The sequence below is a fragment of the Ammospiza caudacuta genome, chromosome 8, assembly GCF_027887145.1.
Source record: "Ammospiza caudacuta isolate bAmmCau1 chromosome 8, bAmmCau1.pri, whole genome shotgun sequence".
In the NCBI taxonomy this organism is placed as follows: Eukaryota; Metazoa; Chordata; class Aves; order Passeriformes; family Passerellidae; genus Ammospiza; species Ammospiza caudacuta.
In genome coordinates this window covers 28,610,219-28,625,045 of record NC_080600.1, presented here as the reverse complement: position 1 = coordinate 28,625,045, position 14,827 = coordinate 28,610,219, and the positions used below count along the sequence as shown (strand labels likewise).

The window sequence follows — 14,827 nt, the reverse complement described above, 5'->3', positions numbered from 1 at the left end:
AGCAATTTTAAAGGCTTCTTCCCCACCGTGTACCCCTAGCACCACTGGGCCAGAGGGCTCTGCTAGTCTGGGAAGGTTCATCCCTCCCCTTTGTAGGTAAGAAAGCAGAGCAGGACTTGGCCGGAACAGCCGAGTTCAGCAGCCCTTCCCAGACCCTTCCCGCGCCCCCTGTCCTCTGGGCTCTCCCCACGTCCCCCAGACAAAGGGCTGGGGGTCTGTGACAGCCTCGCAGGTCCCAGCCCGTCCGCCCGGCGGCCGCACCGAACGAGCCCCCACCGGTGAAGGTCACGCCGGGGCGGCGGCCGCCGGGCAAAGCCGCGCCGTGTTCTCCTCCCCCCCCGCCGCCCACCGGCGAGGGGCGGGCGCACCGGGGCCCCGTGCGGCGGCGATTGGCTGCGGGCGGGGAGGCGGGGACCGGCGGGGCCGCGGCTGGCTGCAGCGGCGGGCGCGGAGCCCAGAGCGGGCGCGGCGGAGCATCCTCGGGCACCGCGGCCCCGGTGCGGGCCGCCTCCCCCGCAGCTCCCGGCCTCATATGGGCGGTGCCGGCGCCCCGGCCCCCGCACGCCCGTCCCGCTCGGAGTTAGCATGGGCACGGTGCTCTCCCTCTCCCCCGCCGCCTCCTCGGGCAAGGGCGGTGGCGGCGGGGGGCTGCTGGCCGAGAAAGCGCCGGGAAGGGTACCGGGCAAGGGCGAGAGCCGGCTGAAGCGCCCCGGCGTGCTCATCTCGGCGCTCACCTGGAAGCGGCTGGTGGCCGCCTCGGCCAAGAAGAAGAAAAGCACCAAGAAGGTGACGCCGAAGCCCGGCGGCGGGGCCCCGGGGGGGGGCCCGGGCCAGCCCGACCCGCTGGTGGTGCAGCGCAACCGCGAGAACTTGCGCAAGTCGGTGGTGGGGCAGGCCGACGGTCCCAAGCAGGGCCCGCTGGCCGTGCCGGTGCCCACGGTGCCCTCGGCGCCGCAGGAGCTGCACCCGGGCTCCGGCGGGGGAAAGCCGCCGCCGCCCCCGCCGCCGGCCGGCAGCCGCCCCCCGGGATCCCCGCGCCGCGTGGTGGTGCAGGCGTCCACCGGAGAGCTGCTGCGCTGCCTGGGGGACTTCGTGTGCCGCCGCTGCTACCGCCTGAAGGAGCTGAGCCCCGGAGAACTCATCTCGTGGTTTCGCAGCGTGGACCGCTCGCTGCTGCTGCAGGGCTGGCAGGACCAGGGCTTCATCACCCCGGCCAACCTGGTGTTCGTCTACCTACTGTGCCGGGAAGCGCTGCGGGGCGAAGACATCGGCAGCCAGGCCGAGCTGCAGGCCGCCTTCCTCACCTGCCTCTATCTCGCCTACTCCTACATGGGCAACGAGATCTCCTACCCGCTCAAGCCCTTCCTGGTGGAGGGAGACAAGGGGCGCTTCTGGGAGCGCTGCCTGGGCATCATCCAGCGCCTCAGCGCCAAGATGCTGCGAATCAACGCGGACCCGCACTACTTCACGCAACTCTTCCAGGACCTCAAGAGCGAGGGCGAGGGCGGAGACGGGTCCAAGCACTGGACGATCAGCCTGGACCGTTAGGGAGGTACCAGGCCCCGGCGCCGGGGGCGGAAGGGGCCGCGCACCGAGGGGCGGGGGAGGCGAAGGACTGTCGGATTCCCCCCCCTGCCCCCGCATCCTCCTCGCCTTCCCCCTTCCCCGGCCGTCAGTTCCACGGAGACGCTGCTTGGACCCTCCCCGCTCCGGATCCGGCTGCCTTCCTCCCCCGCCTCCGACCCCAGCCGGGGGCTGCGCTCCGGAGCTCCGAGGCGGCGGCGAAGACCGGGGAGGGGGAGAGCTGCCCCTCCCTGCTCGGCCAAGGGCGGGAGGGGGAGGCTGCGGAGGAGCGGAGGCTCCCGGATGCGCTTTCTCTAGAAAAAAGGGGTGAAAAAATGGATGTGGGGGCCGGGGGCAGGAGGGCTCGGGGGGATTTTGGGGTGTGGAGGGTGCATGCGAACGGGTTCCTGGCGCGGGCAGGGCCGCCCCGCGCCTCCGCAGCGCTCCCGGCGCTGTCCGTGGTGCTGGAGCTGCCGCGCCTGAGCAGACAAAGGCGGGGATTGCGGGCACGGCTGGGGGGGTTCTGTGGGCGATGCCTTTCCCCCCTCCCCCGCCCACGTGTGGTGAATGGGCCCCCTCCCCCAGCACGGGCGACGCTGCCCCTCACCCCGCGGGAGCCGCCCGCAAACCCCTTTGTTCGAGCCTCTGGTGGAGGGGGGGCGCCCACGCCCCTCCCCTCGGGCAAATCCCCCCCGTGTGCCCCCCGAAACAGAGGGTGATGCCTCCCCGTCCTTGGCTTGCTGCGGGAAGAGGGGTCTGTGCCACAGGAGGCCTAGGGTGCCCAAACGGAGGGGCCTGCTATGGGAGGGGGGGGGTCTCCTCTCCTCTTGCTTTGCTTCACTGGAGAATAAAGAGGTGGCCTGGATGGGCCTGGCGGTGGCTCCTGGACTTGCTGGGCTGTGGGGCGCAAGGAGTAACATCCCAAGCTCCTGGTCATGACCCACTCCTCCCCGAGAGGGATGGGGGGCCCTGGTTCCCAAAGGGGTTTTACTCCCTGGTGTGAGTTGGGGGTCAAATTTTCACCCCTCTTTCTGCCCAAGGCCAGTTCTAGTCCACCTGAGTGTCTCTTGGACCCTTGTGAGCTCTCCTGGGCTTCTCCATTCCAGATGGAAATTGCTGATACCTGTCTGCCACTCTGAATTTAAACAGGATGCCACAGTTTATGTCACCTCCGTTTTTTAAAATTTAATTTTCTTGAAGCTATGCCCTCCCTCACCTTACTCCTCCCTACCTCTGCTCTGCAGGGCTGGGCTCCCTTTTCCTGGCAGCAGCAGGCTGTGGGAGCTGTGCTGCTATCCCTATTACCAGCCCTGTGCTTCTGCAGACCTCCAGGGAGAGGGGTGGAGCACGGGAAAGCTTTGCCTTTTATGAAACTGGTTGCTACGCTTCAGGGTGCTGAATTTTCCAGGACTCCTTTAGCAGAGGCTGCCGCACATGCTCTCTGGCTGGGGTCTGCATCCAGAGCTTCCCAGCCCCTCTGAGCCAGGCATTTGGGCTCCCCTCTGCTGGGAAGGGCCGTGCTGGCTCTGCAGGTCATGGAGGGTAAGCTGGATTCCCTCTACCTTTGTGTGCATCAGCAGAGCTGCTAATTAGGCCCAATCTGGCTCATTCAGGCAAAGCTGTGCTGCCAGGAAGACAGCACAGATGTCCCTGTGACGGGGCTGACCTGGCAGGGCGCTGTGCGGGGCTTTTCCGTGGCTGTGTGAACCCAACGAGACCCGTGCTGCTCCTGCCCTCCCTCTCCTCTGGGGTGCTCCTCTCTGTGCCTTTAGAGTGACATTCAGGTGACCTTGTGGGCCACAAGGCATTCCCAACCCACGCCAACTTTGGCCATACCCACACCTTGTCATGGGAAAGGTAGCTTTGGCTTCAACTGGTGGAATTGGGGCCTTACAGCTCCTATGGGGTTGCTGGGAGAGCCCTGACTCTCTCCTACCAGCATTTTGCAGAGAGGGAAACTGAGGCACAGTGAGGTGAATACAGCAAGGTAGTCTGCATCACAGGGTAACACCTGAGCCATTTCTACCCTGAGCTGTGGTGTTTGTCCACAAACATGTGATTTCTATTCCCAGCTGTAGGGCTTTATGGAGTCTCCTCCCGGAGCTGAGCAGCCTCCCAGCACTGGAGGATTTTCCCACCCTACAGATCTCCTTAGAGACACTCACAGGGTTATTCCAGCCTCAAGCCCCAGCCTTTCAAGTTGCTTCCAGCTGCAGTGAGGCCGTGTCCTTCCCCTCCTCCCTTGTGTTTCATTGATTAAGAGTCCTAGGCCTCACTGGGGGATTTAGGAAGAGCTAATTGCAGACTGGTAATTGAAGACAGCTTGGAGTCTCTGGAAATGTCAAGGAATGAGAGAGGAGCTTAGATGCTCCCATGCATTTAAATATGCATCATTGGCTCAGCCAGAGCCTTGCTGGGGGGAAGGAAGAAGACATGTCTGGTTTTCCCTATCCCAGAGGACCTTGTTGAGCTGCTGGGGGGAGCAAGGCAGGGGTAGCACTAATCTTACCTTGTCTGGGAGATTTCTGCTCCCCCCAAGGCAAAGGAGAGAACACAAAATGGCTGGGTACTGAGAGTGGGAATCTCAGGCTTGGGAGCTTGATTTTTCCCTCTTTAAAACCATGATTTGCTGCTGCATAATTGATGGTCTGGACTCAGGAGCCAGCTGCTGGACAGCAGCAAGGGGAATGGAGAGAGCTCGTGTCCAAATTTGTGATCCCTGCAGGAGCAGTGAGGGGCTGAGACCCTCCCAGGAGAGGCTGGGCAGCCCCCAGTGCTGCCAGCCACAGGGCCCAGCAGTGCCTGGGGTTGCAGGGGTGGGGGGATTCACACTGGGTTTGGGACTTGGAGGCGGAGCAACAGGGCCGAATCAGTGATCAGTCACTGCAGGGATCCAGGTGAGGGATCCCAGGGCTTTCCCAGTTTGAAATTGCTCCAGCAGCAGCACATCTCCTTTCCATGCCTCACAGTGGGTGCCCCATCTGCTCCACAGTGCAGCAGCAGAGGTGGGCACTGCAGCCCACAGTGGTTCAGCCCCTCCTGCCCCAGGGAGGTCTCTGCTCAGGCCAGAGCACCCTTATCTTCCTTCCCAAGGTGCACAGGGCTCTTGGATGCACCCTGGCTGGCAGTGGGTTCCAAGGATGAATAGTCACACGTGAAAAAGGGAGTTTCTGCCTGGAGTCATGGAAGAAGCTCTGTGGGACTTTGCTTGCCTGGGTGCTCTGTCTGTGGAGCAAATTCCATAGGCTGGATGAGCTGGCCAAAGCACTGGGACAGGGAGGGTGACAGGCAGCTGGAGCAGCCAGCCTGGCAAACCATGCCTCTTCCATGTCACACAAACAGCAGGGAAGCCGTGGTTTAGCTATTAAGAGTTGTCATCCTCCCCCAGAATGACTTGGAGATACTCCATGGGAGGAAAACGCTGTGGATGATGCAGACCCAGCACCTGCTTGGCTGCTGATGGACCTGCCTTGGCCCAGCGTCCTGCAAAGCCTTTCCTCATTTCCCTGCAGGGATGCTGGATGATGTTCCTCGAGGCAGATGGGAGTGGGAGGTCTCTCTTTGCCTCTGTGGGAGCCCCTGGAGCCCTGCTCCATTGCAGCTTTGGCTGTTGCTGCCCTGTTGAAATGGGGATGGCTCATGGGGGCAGGGCTCTGGTCACCTCCTGCTCTGTGGCACTTCAGTCACAGCTGCTCACGGGGGCTGGGGGCAAAATGGCCCAGGGAGATGGCAGCAAGGACAGGGAGAGACAGATGGTCCCAGACTGAATTGGCTGATGAGATATTTGTGCTCAGGGAGGGGCAGGGTGCTGCCACAGGGTCTCATCTGTTGGAAGTCACATCCAGGTTGGGTGGAAGGCTGCAAGAGCTCTGCCTGTGCCTAGGGTGGCCCAGTGGCAGACATGGGACTGAGGAAGGTGGGGTGGCAGCAATTTGGTTCCCACTATAGCCAAAGCATGGCCTGAGGCATTGCCTGGCTGATGTGTTTGGGAATGAGGGCACAGACTGGGAACAGCTCAGTGCCAGGAGGCTGGGCAGGTGAGGAAGGAGAACTGGCTGCCTTGGAGTCCTGCTGGGATGGTTGATCCTGCTGCCACAGAGCCTGGCAGAGCAGAAGGCCGGGGCTGCAGAGGCTGGGTCATTACCTCCAGCCCACTGAGAGCTGAGTGTGGAGGCTTCCCTGTGCTGTGTCCCCTGCCTGTCTCACTGTCCTTTGTCACTTCTGAGGACTTGGCTCCTCAGGGGACAGCCAGGCAGAGCCCAGCTGTGACCCAGGGCAGATGTGGGGAGTCTGCCCAGGGTGTGAGTGTCCCCTGGCTGGAACAGGGACTGCTCCCTCATCAGAAGGCCTGCATTAGAGCATAATCTGGCATTAGTGCATTAATCCAGCCCTCCTGCCCTCAGCAAAGCCCACACCAAGGTCTCCGTGTACAGCTGGGCAGCAGCAGCACCAGGACACTCTCCCTGGCCACCCCTGATGGGCACCAGAGAGGAGATGGCAGCAGGGACAAGGTTTGGATTTATGGGGGCACTACAGCCCTCAGCACACTGCCAAGGGAGAGACAATCTTCTGGAAGCATCCCTGTTGCTTTCTTGGAGGGACTTCACAGGGGTTTGGAGCCTGGCTGCCTGCACCTGCAGGCTCTGGCTGAGCCACACAGTCACGAAGCACTTTGCAGGGAGCCAGGCCAAGAGAAGGTGGTGTCTGGAGAGAGGATGTGAGTCAGCAACTCGGGTGTGGGGGGCTGAGGATGCAGCTGGGATGAGGAGAGAAGGAAGGAGGTGGGAGTCAGGAGAGCTGGAGAGGGTGCAGGAGTGGGCAGGGAGGCAGGCTGTGTCCCCCAGGGCAGACATGGCCTGGCTGTGCTGCACAGGCTCTTCCCAGCATGAGGGATGAAGACAGTGGCAACATGACTTCACTAAAATAGGAGAGGGACTAATCCATTCCCTCTCTGATACATTATGGGGGGACTGGAAGATTTTGGAGGAGTTGGAGAGGTCCCCCTGTCAGGCTGGCAAGAGGCTGAGGTCAGGGCAGCTGAGCAAAGCCAGACACAGATACATTTGCTGGTTTTGTTTTTTCAGTAGGAAGAAAAAAAATCCTTCTTCCCTTAATGACAGGGCAGCAGAGGAAGCTGCTGGGCCATGTGCTCTGCTCCCTCAGTCCTCCCAGCACAGGCTGAAGCCCTTTGGGACTGTGTTCCCCATCTCACCCCACACAGGGCACCCAAGGACTCCCCTCAGGTAGGTTGGGAGCCCACAGGTGCACTGAGTGCAGCTCTCAGCCACACAAAGTGGGCTCCCCACCAGCTGGTGCACCCCGCAGCCACACACGGTGCTGCCCCTCTGCCCCCCAAGCTGGGCACCCCTGCCCAGGGCTAGGGATGATGTTCCAGGGGGAGCTGTGCTGGGCTCGGCCCTGCTTGCCCATTGGCAGGATTTTGCTGCAGTCTGCTCCGAGCCCGTGGTTTTGGTGACTGAGGAAACCTGCAGAAAGCAGCACTGCTGGTGGATTGGGTCAGACAGGCTTTTGAGGAGGAGGGAGGCTGGGTTGGGTGAAGCTGGTGCTCTGTTCAGCCCCCCGATAAGCTCAACATGTGAGGGGAGGCGGCTCCCAGTGGGGCCTGGGGATGGGAGCATCCCGCGTTGCCATGGTGACGGCGGCTGCATCCTCAGGCAGGCAAGAGCATCGCTGGTGCAGCTCGGCATGGGTGTCCCCGCTCCGCCTCCTTCCCGGCTGCCGTCCCCGGGAGAGCAGGGCTGGTGCCCGGCCTTTGGCGTGGCACCCAGGGGACAGAGCGCTGGGACGGTGCCAGCTGGGCTCGGAGCAGAGAGGAGCGAGCCGCCTGTTGCTCCGGGTGTGTGCGGTCGCCCTCCCTCTCCCGAGCAGGTAAGTCCCCCTTTCCCGAGCGTGTCCCGCCTCCGATCCATCGGGGATCCGGGCTGCAAGGTCGGGCCGGACTCACCTGGGCATCCCCGGTGCAGCCCCGGCAGAGGGACGGGAAGGGGGAAGGGAGCCGCTCCCAGTGACCCACATCCCTTAATCCGCGTCCTGCCCTGCGTCACGCAGTTACCTAAGCCCCGAGCAGCTCCCCCGGCGAGGGCACAGCCTCTGCCCCGTCTCTGAGGGAGCCGTTGTGGCCATTTCCCCCATTTTGCTGTTGCTAAGTGAAACCTGGGGGCAGGGGATGTCTCCAGCCTGCCTCGGCGCTGGTTGCGTGGGGGTAACTCCTCCTTTTCCCCCTCACTTCACCTCCTGCCGTGCCTGGGAACAGTCTGTGCAACACCCACAAACCCTGGAGGCAGGGACAGCCCCCTGCCCAGTCCTACAACTCCTTTTGCTCTCATGGATTCTCTGCATCAGTCCCCCCAGTTCACAGCCTGAGCCCTCCCCAGAGGACACACTGACATCAGATCCTACTCCGTTAAGCTGATTAGGGCAGTAAGGATGCATTGGAGCAGATGCCACCAAGGCTATGAGTGACCAGACCCCGGAGGGATGCAGGAGGGGCAGCATGGAGCCCCCAGATGTGGGAACTGCTGGGGTCTGGGGAATGAACGGAGAGTAGGTGGGGGATGACCACTCCTTCCATGGGCTGGGGAGCTGCATGACTCCCCCTGCATAGCTGGTTTGATCCCTGTTGCAATCCTGGGAGCCTGAGAACAGCATATGTGGCTTTCCTGAAGGGGAATCTCAGGTAACCCAGAGGTTTCCAGCTCTGTCCTCTCTCCTGGGGATTGTAAGAACCAGAGGTGATGCCTGGAGAAAAGATGATGCAGACAATGGCCACATCCTCCCCACCCCAGCCCTGAAGGTGTTCTGGCTCAAATGGGAGAGGATTTGCTGAGTGGTTCCCCCTCTCCCCAGCTCCTTTCAGACAGGAGAGGACACAGGTGACAGCACCTCTCTGTTTTATTGAACACCAACCCCACCCCCAGCCAGTGCGGAGCTCAGCGTGCCCAGCTTTCGTGCATCCACTGGGCCAAAGTCCTGCTCCAGAGGATGGGGGCAGCTCCTTGAGCCCAGGGGAGAGATCCAGGGCTGCCCCTTGGTGCCTGGGGCTCCCAGGCCTGCTGTCATCCCTTCTTCTGCTCCACCACCCATGCTGCCTTGTCCCTGGGGATGTTCCCACTTATGGAGGGTGTCCCACCAAGCCCTGCATGTGAGAGGCTAAAGCTGGAGTAAAACTGGAACATTTATCTAGGAAGTGATGAGCAGGACACTGGCTCATGTGCAGGGTGTCAGGGACTGACCGTAGTGTAATCCTTGGGCACTGGGGACAGGGCAGAGCAGCAGAGACCAGGCTATGCTGCCTCCAAGCTCTGGTCTTGCCCTGAGGACTGGCAGTGAGCCCCACACTTGTCCCTGGCACCTCCAACCCCAGAGCCCTGCCTGGATCTGAGTGAACCCACAGAAAGCATCTGCTCTCCAGACCAAGGCTTCTCCTGAGGTCTGAAGGAAGTCACCTTCAGGGAGCAGGTATCAGAGGGATGGAGGAAACAAAGCCTTTGGAGACAAAGGTGAGGGGACCAAGTGGTCAAGGAAGGTTCCCTTTCCTTGTCCCTGCTCAGTGGGACCCTCATTCATGGACACAGCTGCCCTGGGGCCCCAGCTCCTGACTCCTCTCTGCAGGGAATGGGGAGGGCAAGCAGAGGCTGGAGGCAGAGCTAGGGACATTCATGGCATGGACAGCATGGTACAAAGGAAAGGTGGGGCAATGGCCCTGTCAGGAGAGGAGCCCATGGTTTTTGCTTCCATTCACACCCTGCTTTAGGTATCCACATCCATTCCCAGGATCATGGATACTTCCTCATCTTAAATTTAGATGGCTTCCCTCCTCCAGCCACCCACATCAGAGAACAAACCCAACTTTCTAGCGAGCACCCCCCATCCCCCACACCACATCAAACATAAAAGGGGACAAGTGAGAGCAGGGCACAATCCCATCCCCCACCCCTCCCCGCTGAGCTTCCCAAATCCGCAGCCCCACGCTGCCAGGGCCATGGAGCATCCAGGTGGCACAGCCGAGCCCCTAATGGTAATGGTTGTTCATGTTGTTGAGGTGGGAGGCTGCCATGGCGCTGAACGAGGCTGAGGGCTGGAGCCCGTGCCCCGGGTACAGGGACGGGCTGGAGCCAGCCCAGTAGGAGAAGCCGGCCGGTGTCACTCCCGAGGTCATGAGGTTGAGTTTGGAGATGCCCGAGAAGGGCAGCGGTGCCAGGTTGCCCTGGAATTTGTAGAGGGTGTGGTCAGGGGTGGCTGGCTGGCACACCTGGGCCAGCCCGTGGAAGTCGAACTTGTAGGCGTAGCGCTTGCCATGCACCTTGGTCATGATGTTCTTGTCATAGTAGTAGCGCAGCGCGCGGCTCAGCTTGTCGTAATTCATGTTGGGCTTGCTCTTGCGCTCGCCCCAGCGCCGCGCCACCTCGTCGGGGTCGATCAGCTTGAACTCCCCGTTGGTGCCTTCCCAGGCGATGCAGTTCAGGTTGGCCCGGTCCGAAAGCAGCTCCAGCAGGAACTGCCACAGCTGGATCTGCCCGCTGCCTGCAAGGCCAGGCCCCCGAGAGGTTAAAGCTCCTTCCCAGGGCACAGGGTGAGGGACAGGATGTGCCCTAATCCCCCCAAACCACTGTTAGTCACCCTCTCCCACACCCAGGTTCTGGCTGCACCTCATTGCATCTTCCCTGCTTTAGAGACATATAAGGTGGTAACAAGGTTTTGTCTCCTTTGCAACATCCCAACCCCATCCTACACCCCCAGATATGAGGAGAAGATGCCTCTGCACCTTGAGATGGAGTAGGAGTGCTCAAAGGTCAACACAGGTTGCAGCAGTCAGGATCCAGAGTCTCCCCATCCATCCCGCCCACATTCATGCACCACTGAGGATGAACACCTGCTTGTTTGTTTTTGTGGGAGGACGTGGCCTTGTTCTTTTATCAGCAGCCCCAAGAAGGACCTATCTTGGCAGAGCCCAGATCCATCCCAACACAAGCATTCCCCACTGCCTGTCTGCTGGAAACTGGGCTGCTCTCACAGCCCCTGCTCTAGGGACACTGTGCCCTGCACAGATGTCTCCACGGTCAACTCAAGTCAGGGAGGAACACTCATCTGAACTACACCACAGAGAGACACAGACACAGGTAGGGGAGGGAGAGACGGGGACAGAGCATGATCTACTGTGGCTTTGAATCAGGCATCAATGATGTCCCTCATTTCCAAAGGAAAAATGTCCTCCCTGAGCCATGGCCATTGCACCTGCAGCTTGCACCAAGGAGTTTCCTTGGTGGGTGCCCGTGGTGCCCCTGTGCCAGGCTGTGCACACACTGGAGCCTGGCACACTCGACACACCCATGGTGAAACACAAGGACCTGCTCCTTTGGGTCTGGCCAGAGGGCATGAGAGGAGAGGGAATCTGAACCTTTGGACAAGGAGAATCTGACTGCTGGGACCCGGCCACCCTGCAGAGCAGCCCTGCACTTCCCTAGGCACCCCACTGCCTCCTCTGAACAGCATCCCCTGCACATCCCTGCTCCTGACACCATTCCTTGCAGCACAGCCTCTCTCCAGAGCAGAGGATGTGCCTTTGCAGTTATCCCTGTGCTCTTCTAACAGGATTTTGTCTAAAGGTGCTTGGATCCTATACAGAGATTTAGGACCCATGACCTCAGCAACAAGAAGTCCTACAGCTCTGCTACATTTCCCACCAAAAAAAAACAAATCTTGTTCTTGTTTTAGACTCACCTATTTTATCTTGTTCTCCCTGTATCTTGCTCTAGAAGAAGCAGGGAACAGCCATTCCCCATCGATTCCCATTCCACCAAAACCCACTCAGACATCCTGACCCAGGCAGCTGAGCCCAGGTCTTTCCTAGGTGTTGTATTTCCTAATTCCCCATCCTGGGACCAAGGCAGGGGATCTCTCCTCCCTATGGTGCATCTGCAGCCCTTGCCCCTTCTCCATCACCACAGCCCCACCCTGGCCTCCAGCTATCTCCCCCCCGTGGCTGTTCCACCCCATGCAAGGAGGTCAGGGAGGTCTTGGGGGATGGATCTGGGTGGGGTGGTGAGGCTCAGTCCTGCCTGCTGCACAGTGCAGCACATGATAATGCACCTGAGAGCTCCCTAAGGAAATATCCAGGCATCCAGAAAGATCCCTCTCACTGCAGCACAATGTTTAGAGTATGGCTGGGCAGAGTCTGCAGTGCAGAAGCAAAAGGGCTCCCCCAGTTCTATCTTTCTCCCCCTCCCACCACTACACCAGGGCTCCATTTTTCCTGCTCAGGGGAGTCCCTGGTCCCTGCCTCCTAGCAAACAGGCAAGCTACATGGCCCAAACACCACAGTGCTGGCCCCAGGACCCCCAGTGCTGCCACACTCCCAAGCAGGCTCCAGGCTGCTCCCTGGTCAGCACTGGGAGCTCCAGGCTGCTCCTTGGTCAGCACTGGCAGCTCCAGGCTGCTCCCTGACTGGCACTTGGAGCTCCAGGCTGTTCCCTGATCAGCACTGGCAGCTCCAGGCTGCTCCCTGGTCAGCACTGTCAGCTCCAGGCTGCTCCCTGACCAGCGCTGGGAGCTCCAGGCTGCACTCTGGCCAGCACTGGGAGTTCCAGGCTGCTCCTTGGTCAGCACTGGCAGGTCCAGGCTGCTCCCTGGCCAGCGCTGGCCGATGCCCGTGACCCCTGCTCGGGTTGTTCCAGACGGATGCCTCCGGTTCCCGGGGACACATCACTCCCGAGCTCCAGCACTTCAGTGGCAGCTCCCTCACGAATGGTGTCCCACCTCTCCTCTGCACTCGCAGGAACGGATCTCCCGAGCCCGGATCAGCCCGCCCCGTTCCCGGGATGGCTGGCAGCTCCCTCCCGTCGGATGTCCCGGAGCTCCCGGGAGACCGGAGTTGGGACCCCGCACTCTCCCCGCTGCGGGGCTCGGGGGGATGCGTTCCCCGCTCCTCTCTGATGCCTCGGACGGGAGCTCCCGACCGTCGGGGTTGGCCGCTGTCCCCGCGGGAACTGGCGGCGGATGCTCCCAGCCGGAGGCACTGGCAGCAGCAGGGAACGGGGGCTCCGTGTGGCCGTGTCCTGCAAGGACAGTGCCCGGCAAAGGACGGCAAAGGGGCTCCGCTGGCTGCTGGCGGGAGAGAATGCGGGTGCCCCGGGGTCCCCGCTCCGTGCCGGCCGAGGGGAGCGGGGCCTGTCCAGGGGAAGGGGCAGCGGTGCTCTTACCTTTCTGCACGCCGGGGCTGAGAGACCCCCACGCCTGGCTCTTCCCGTCTTTGAACAAAGTTTCCCCGACTGGATCTGGGGGGAAAAAGGGAACGCGGGTGGTGTGGAGGGAGGGCTGGAACCAGGCGGGACCGCGACACCCCAGCGCCCACCCGCGGGCAGCGTCCCCGCAGCCCCCGGCCGCTCCCCCTTGCCTGCCCCGCCGCTGCGGCGAAGCCAGGAAACGCGTCCAGGAAAAAGGAAATCCGATTTCCGACCCAGCCGGGGAAGCTTTTAAATAGGAATAGACGATCCCGTGGGCTGGGGTAGGGAGGAGAAAGGGAGTGAGGGAGAGAGGTGTGGGGCAGGGGGAGAGGGAAAGGAGACGGGTGGGTGGCAGGATGGGTGACAGGAGCGGCGGGTGGCAGCGAGGATGTCTGTCGGCATTTGGGGAGTGGACTGCTGTGGAAAGGAGAGAGAAACGGACAGATGGATAGAAGGAAGGAAATGGGTGAATGGATGGAAGGACGGAAGAGACGATGGTGAGTGGGTAGGTGGAGGAAAGAAAGTGCGAGAGATCGATGGATGGAAGGGCAGGTAATGGATAAGATGATGGAAAAACAGGCTGATGGAAGGGACGTTGGGTGGATGGAGGGGTCGGCTGGTACCAGGGATGGAAAGGGGGATGCAGGGACAAGTGGGTGGGGTGGAAGAATGGATGGAAGCACAGGGGAAGGGTGGGTGGTTGGGTGGAAAGATGGGTTGGAAGAAAAGAAGGGTGGACGAAGGGATGGAAGGAGAGGGTGACGGTGGTGGATGAAGGATGGGAAGATGAGTGTGCGGGTGTGGAAAGCTATGAGGGCAGCTGAAAGGAAGAAGGAAGGGATGGTTGTGGTGCTGGAAGGCAGGAAGAGAGAATGGACAGCGGGAGAGGGAATAACAGGGTGGGCGCTGGAAAGAGATGGGGCAGAGGAGAGCCCCAGGGCCTCAGCGGGACAGGGTGGGCAGGGGCTGGGCGCTGTGCGGGGCACGGCGCTGCGGTGGGGCAGCGGCCGAGGGATCCGCCCGTACCTGGCAGGTACATGTTGAGCAGCAGTGGCACCGCTCCGGTGCCGTGTCTCATGGCAGCTGTGGGGGCGGCCCGCGGGCTGCATGTTTTAATATTCCTGCCCCTATTATTATTATTATTATTCCACTTTATCAGGGAGCAGCTGATGGCGAATAAATGGCAGCGGGACGGGCAGGGGACGGGCAGGGGCCGGGGGAGGCGGGGGAAGGGGGAGTTTCCAGGCAACTCGCAGGGGCTGGGGCCCCGGCTCCAGCAATTTCCTCCGCTGTAATTAAAGCGGGCGCTGCCCCCACCTCCCTCCCCCGCTATCGGGCCCGCATCAGACTTTAATCACGGCCGCGGGTTTCTATGGAGAGCGGTTCGGGCCGCTTCCTGCCTCTTCCGCCTCCTTAACTCTTCGCAAACACGGCGCTGACATCCCAGCTGGGAGCGGGCCCGGCCACTGCCTGGAGACCGCCCGGGCCCGGCCTCCCACCAGCGCCTCCCTTCCCGAGCCGCCGATCGGCACCAGCACCGCCCCGGAGCCCGCTCCCGACCGGCCGGTACCGGCACAGCCCCGGAGCCCGCTCCCGATCGGCACCGGTACCGCCCGGAGCCCGCTCCTGATCGGCCGGTACCGCCCGGAGCCCGCTCCTGATCGGCCGGTACCGGTACCGCCCCGGAGCCCGCTCCCGATCGGCCCGCACCGGTACCGCCCGGAGCCCGCTCCTGATCGGCCCGCAGCGCCCCAGAACCCGCACCCGACCGGTCCGCAGCCCGCTCCTCGCGGCACGGCACCGGCAGCAGCTCCGGCACTGCCCCACCGTCCTGGCCCTCCGAGCCGCCGCTGCTGGCTCTGGGGTTCCGTGCCTGCCCCTTCCCCAGCTTCAGCATCATCAGCACATTCCTGGGGGCTCCTTGCAGTTCAGAGTCCTGGGGTGGGCCAGGTGTGTCCTCACCAGGGCCCTCCACTTCCAGGACAATGGTCACGGGGTTCCTTTGCAGTGCCCAGAGTTTT

At 61.9% G+C, this 14,827-nt stretch overlaps 2 protein-coding genes across 2 annotated transcripts; one reads left to right on the top strand and one right to left on the bottom strand.

Moving 5' to 3' along the window:
• The first annotated feature begins 585 nt into the window (after positions 1-585).
• Positions 586-1,803, top strand: CDK5R2 (cyclin dependent kinase 5 regulatory subunit 2). Its single transcript, XM_058809842.1, has one exon. It carries the CDS (start codon positions 586-588, stop codon positions 1,546-1,548), a length of 963 nt encoding a protein of 320 aa, XP_058665825.1. The 3' UTR covers positions 1,549-1,803.
• Positions 1,804-9,595: 7,792 nt separating this feature from the next.
• FEV (FEV transcription factor, ETS family member) lies at positions 9,596-13,884 on the bottom strand. Its single transcript, XM_058809888.1, has 3 exons — positions 13,833-13,884; positions 12,783-12,857; positions 9,596-10,107 (listed from the first exon to the last, which is right to left on the bottom strand). Exons 1-3 carry the CDS (start codon positions 13,882-13,884, stop codon positions 9,596-9,598), a joined length of 639 nt encoding a protein of 212 aa, XP_058665871.1.
• Between the last annotated feature and the right edge of the window lie 943 nt (positions 13,885-14,827).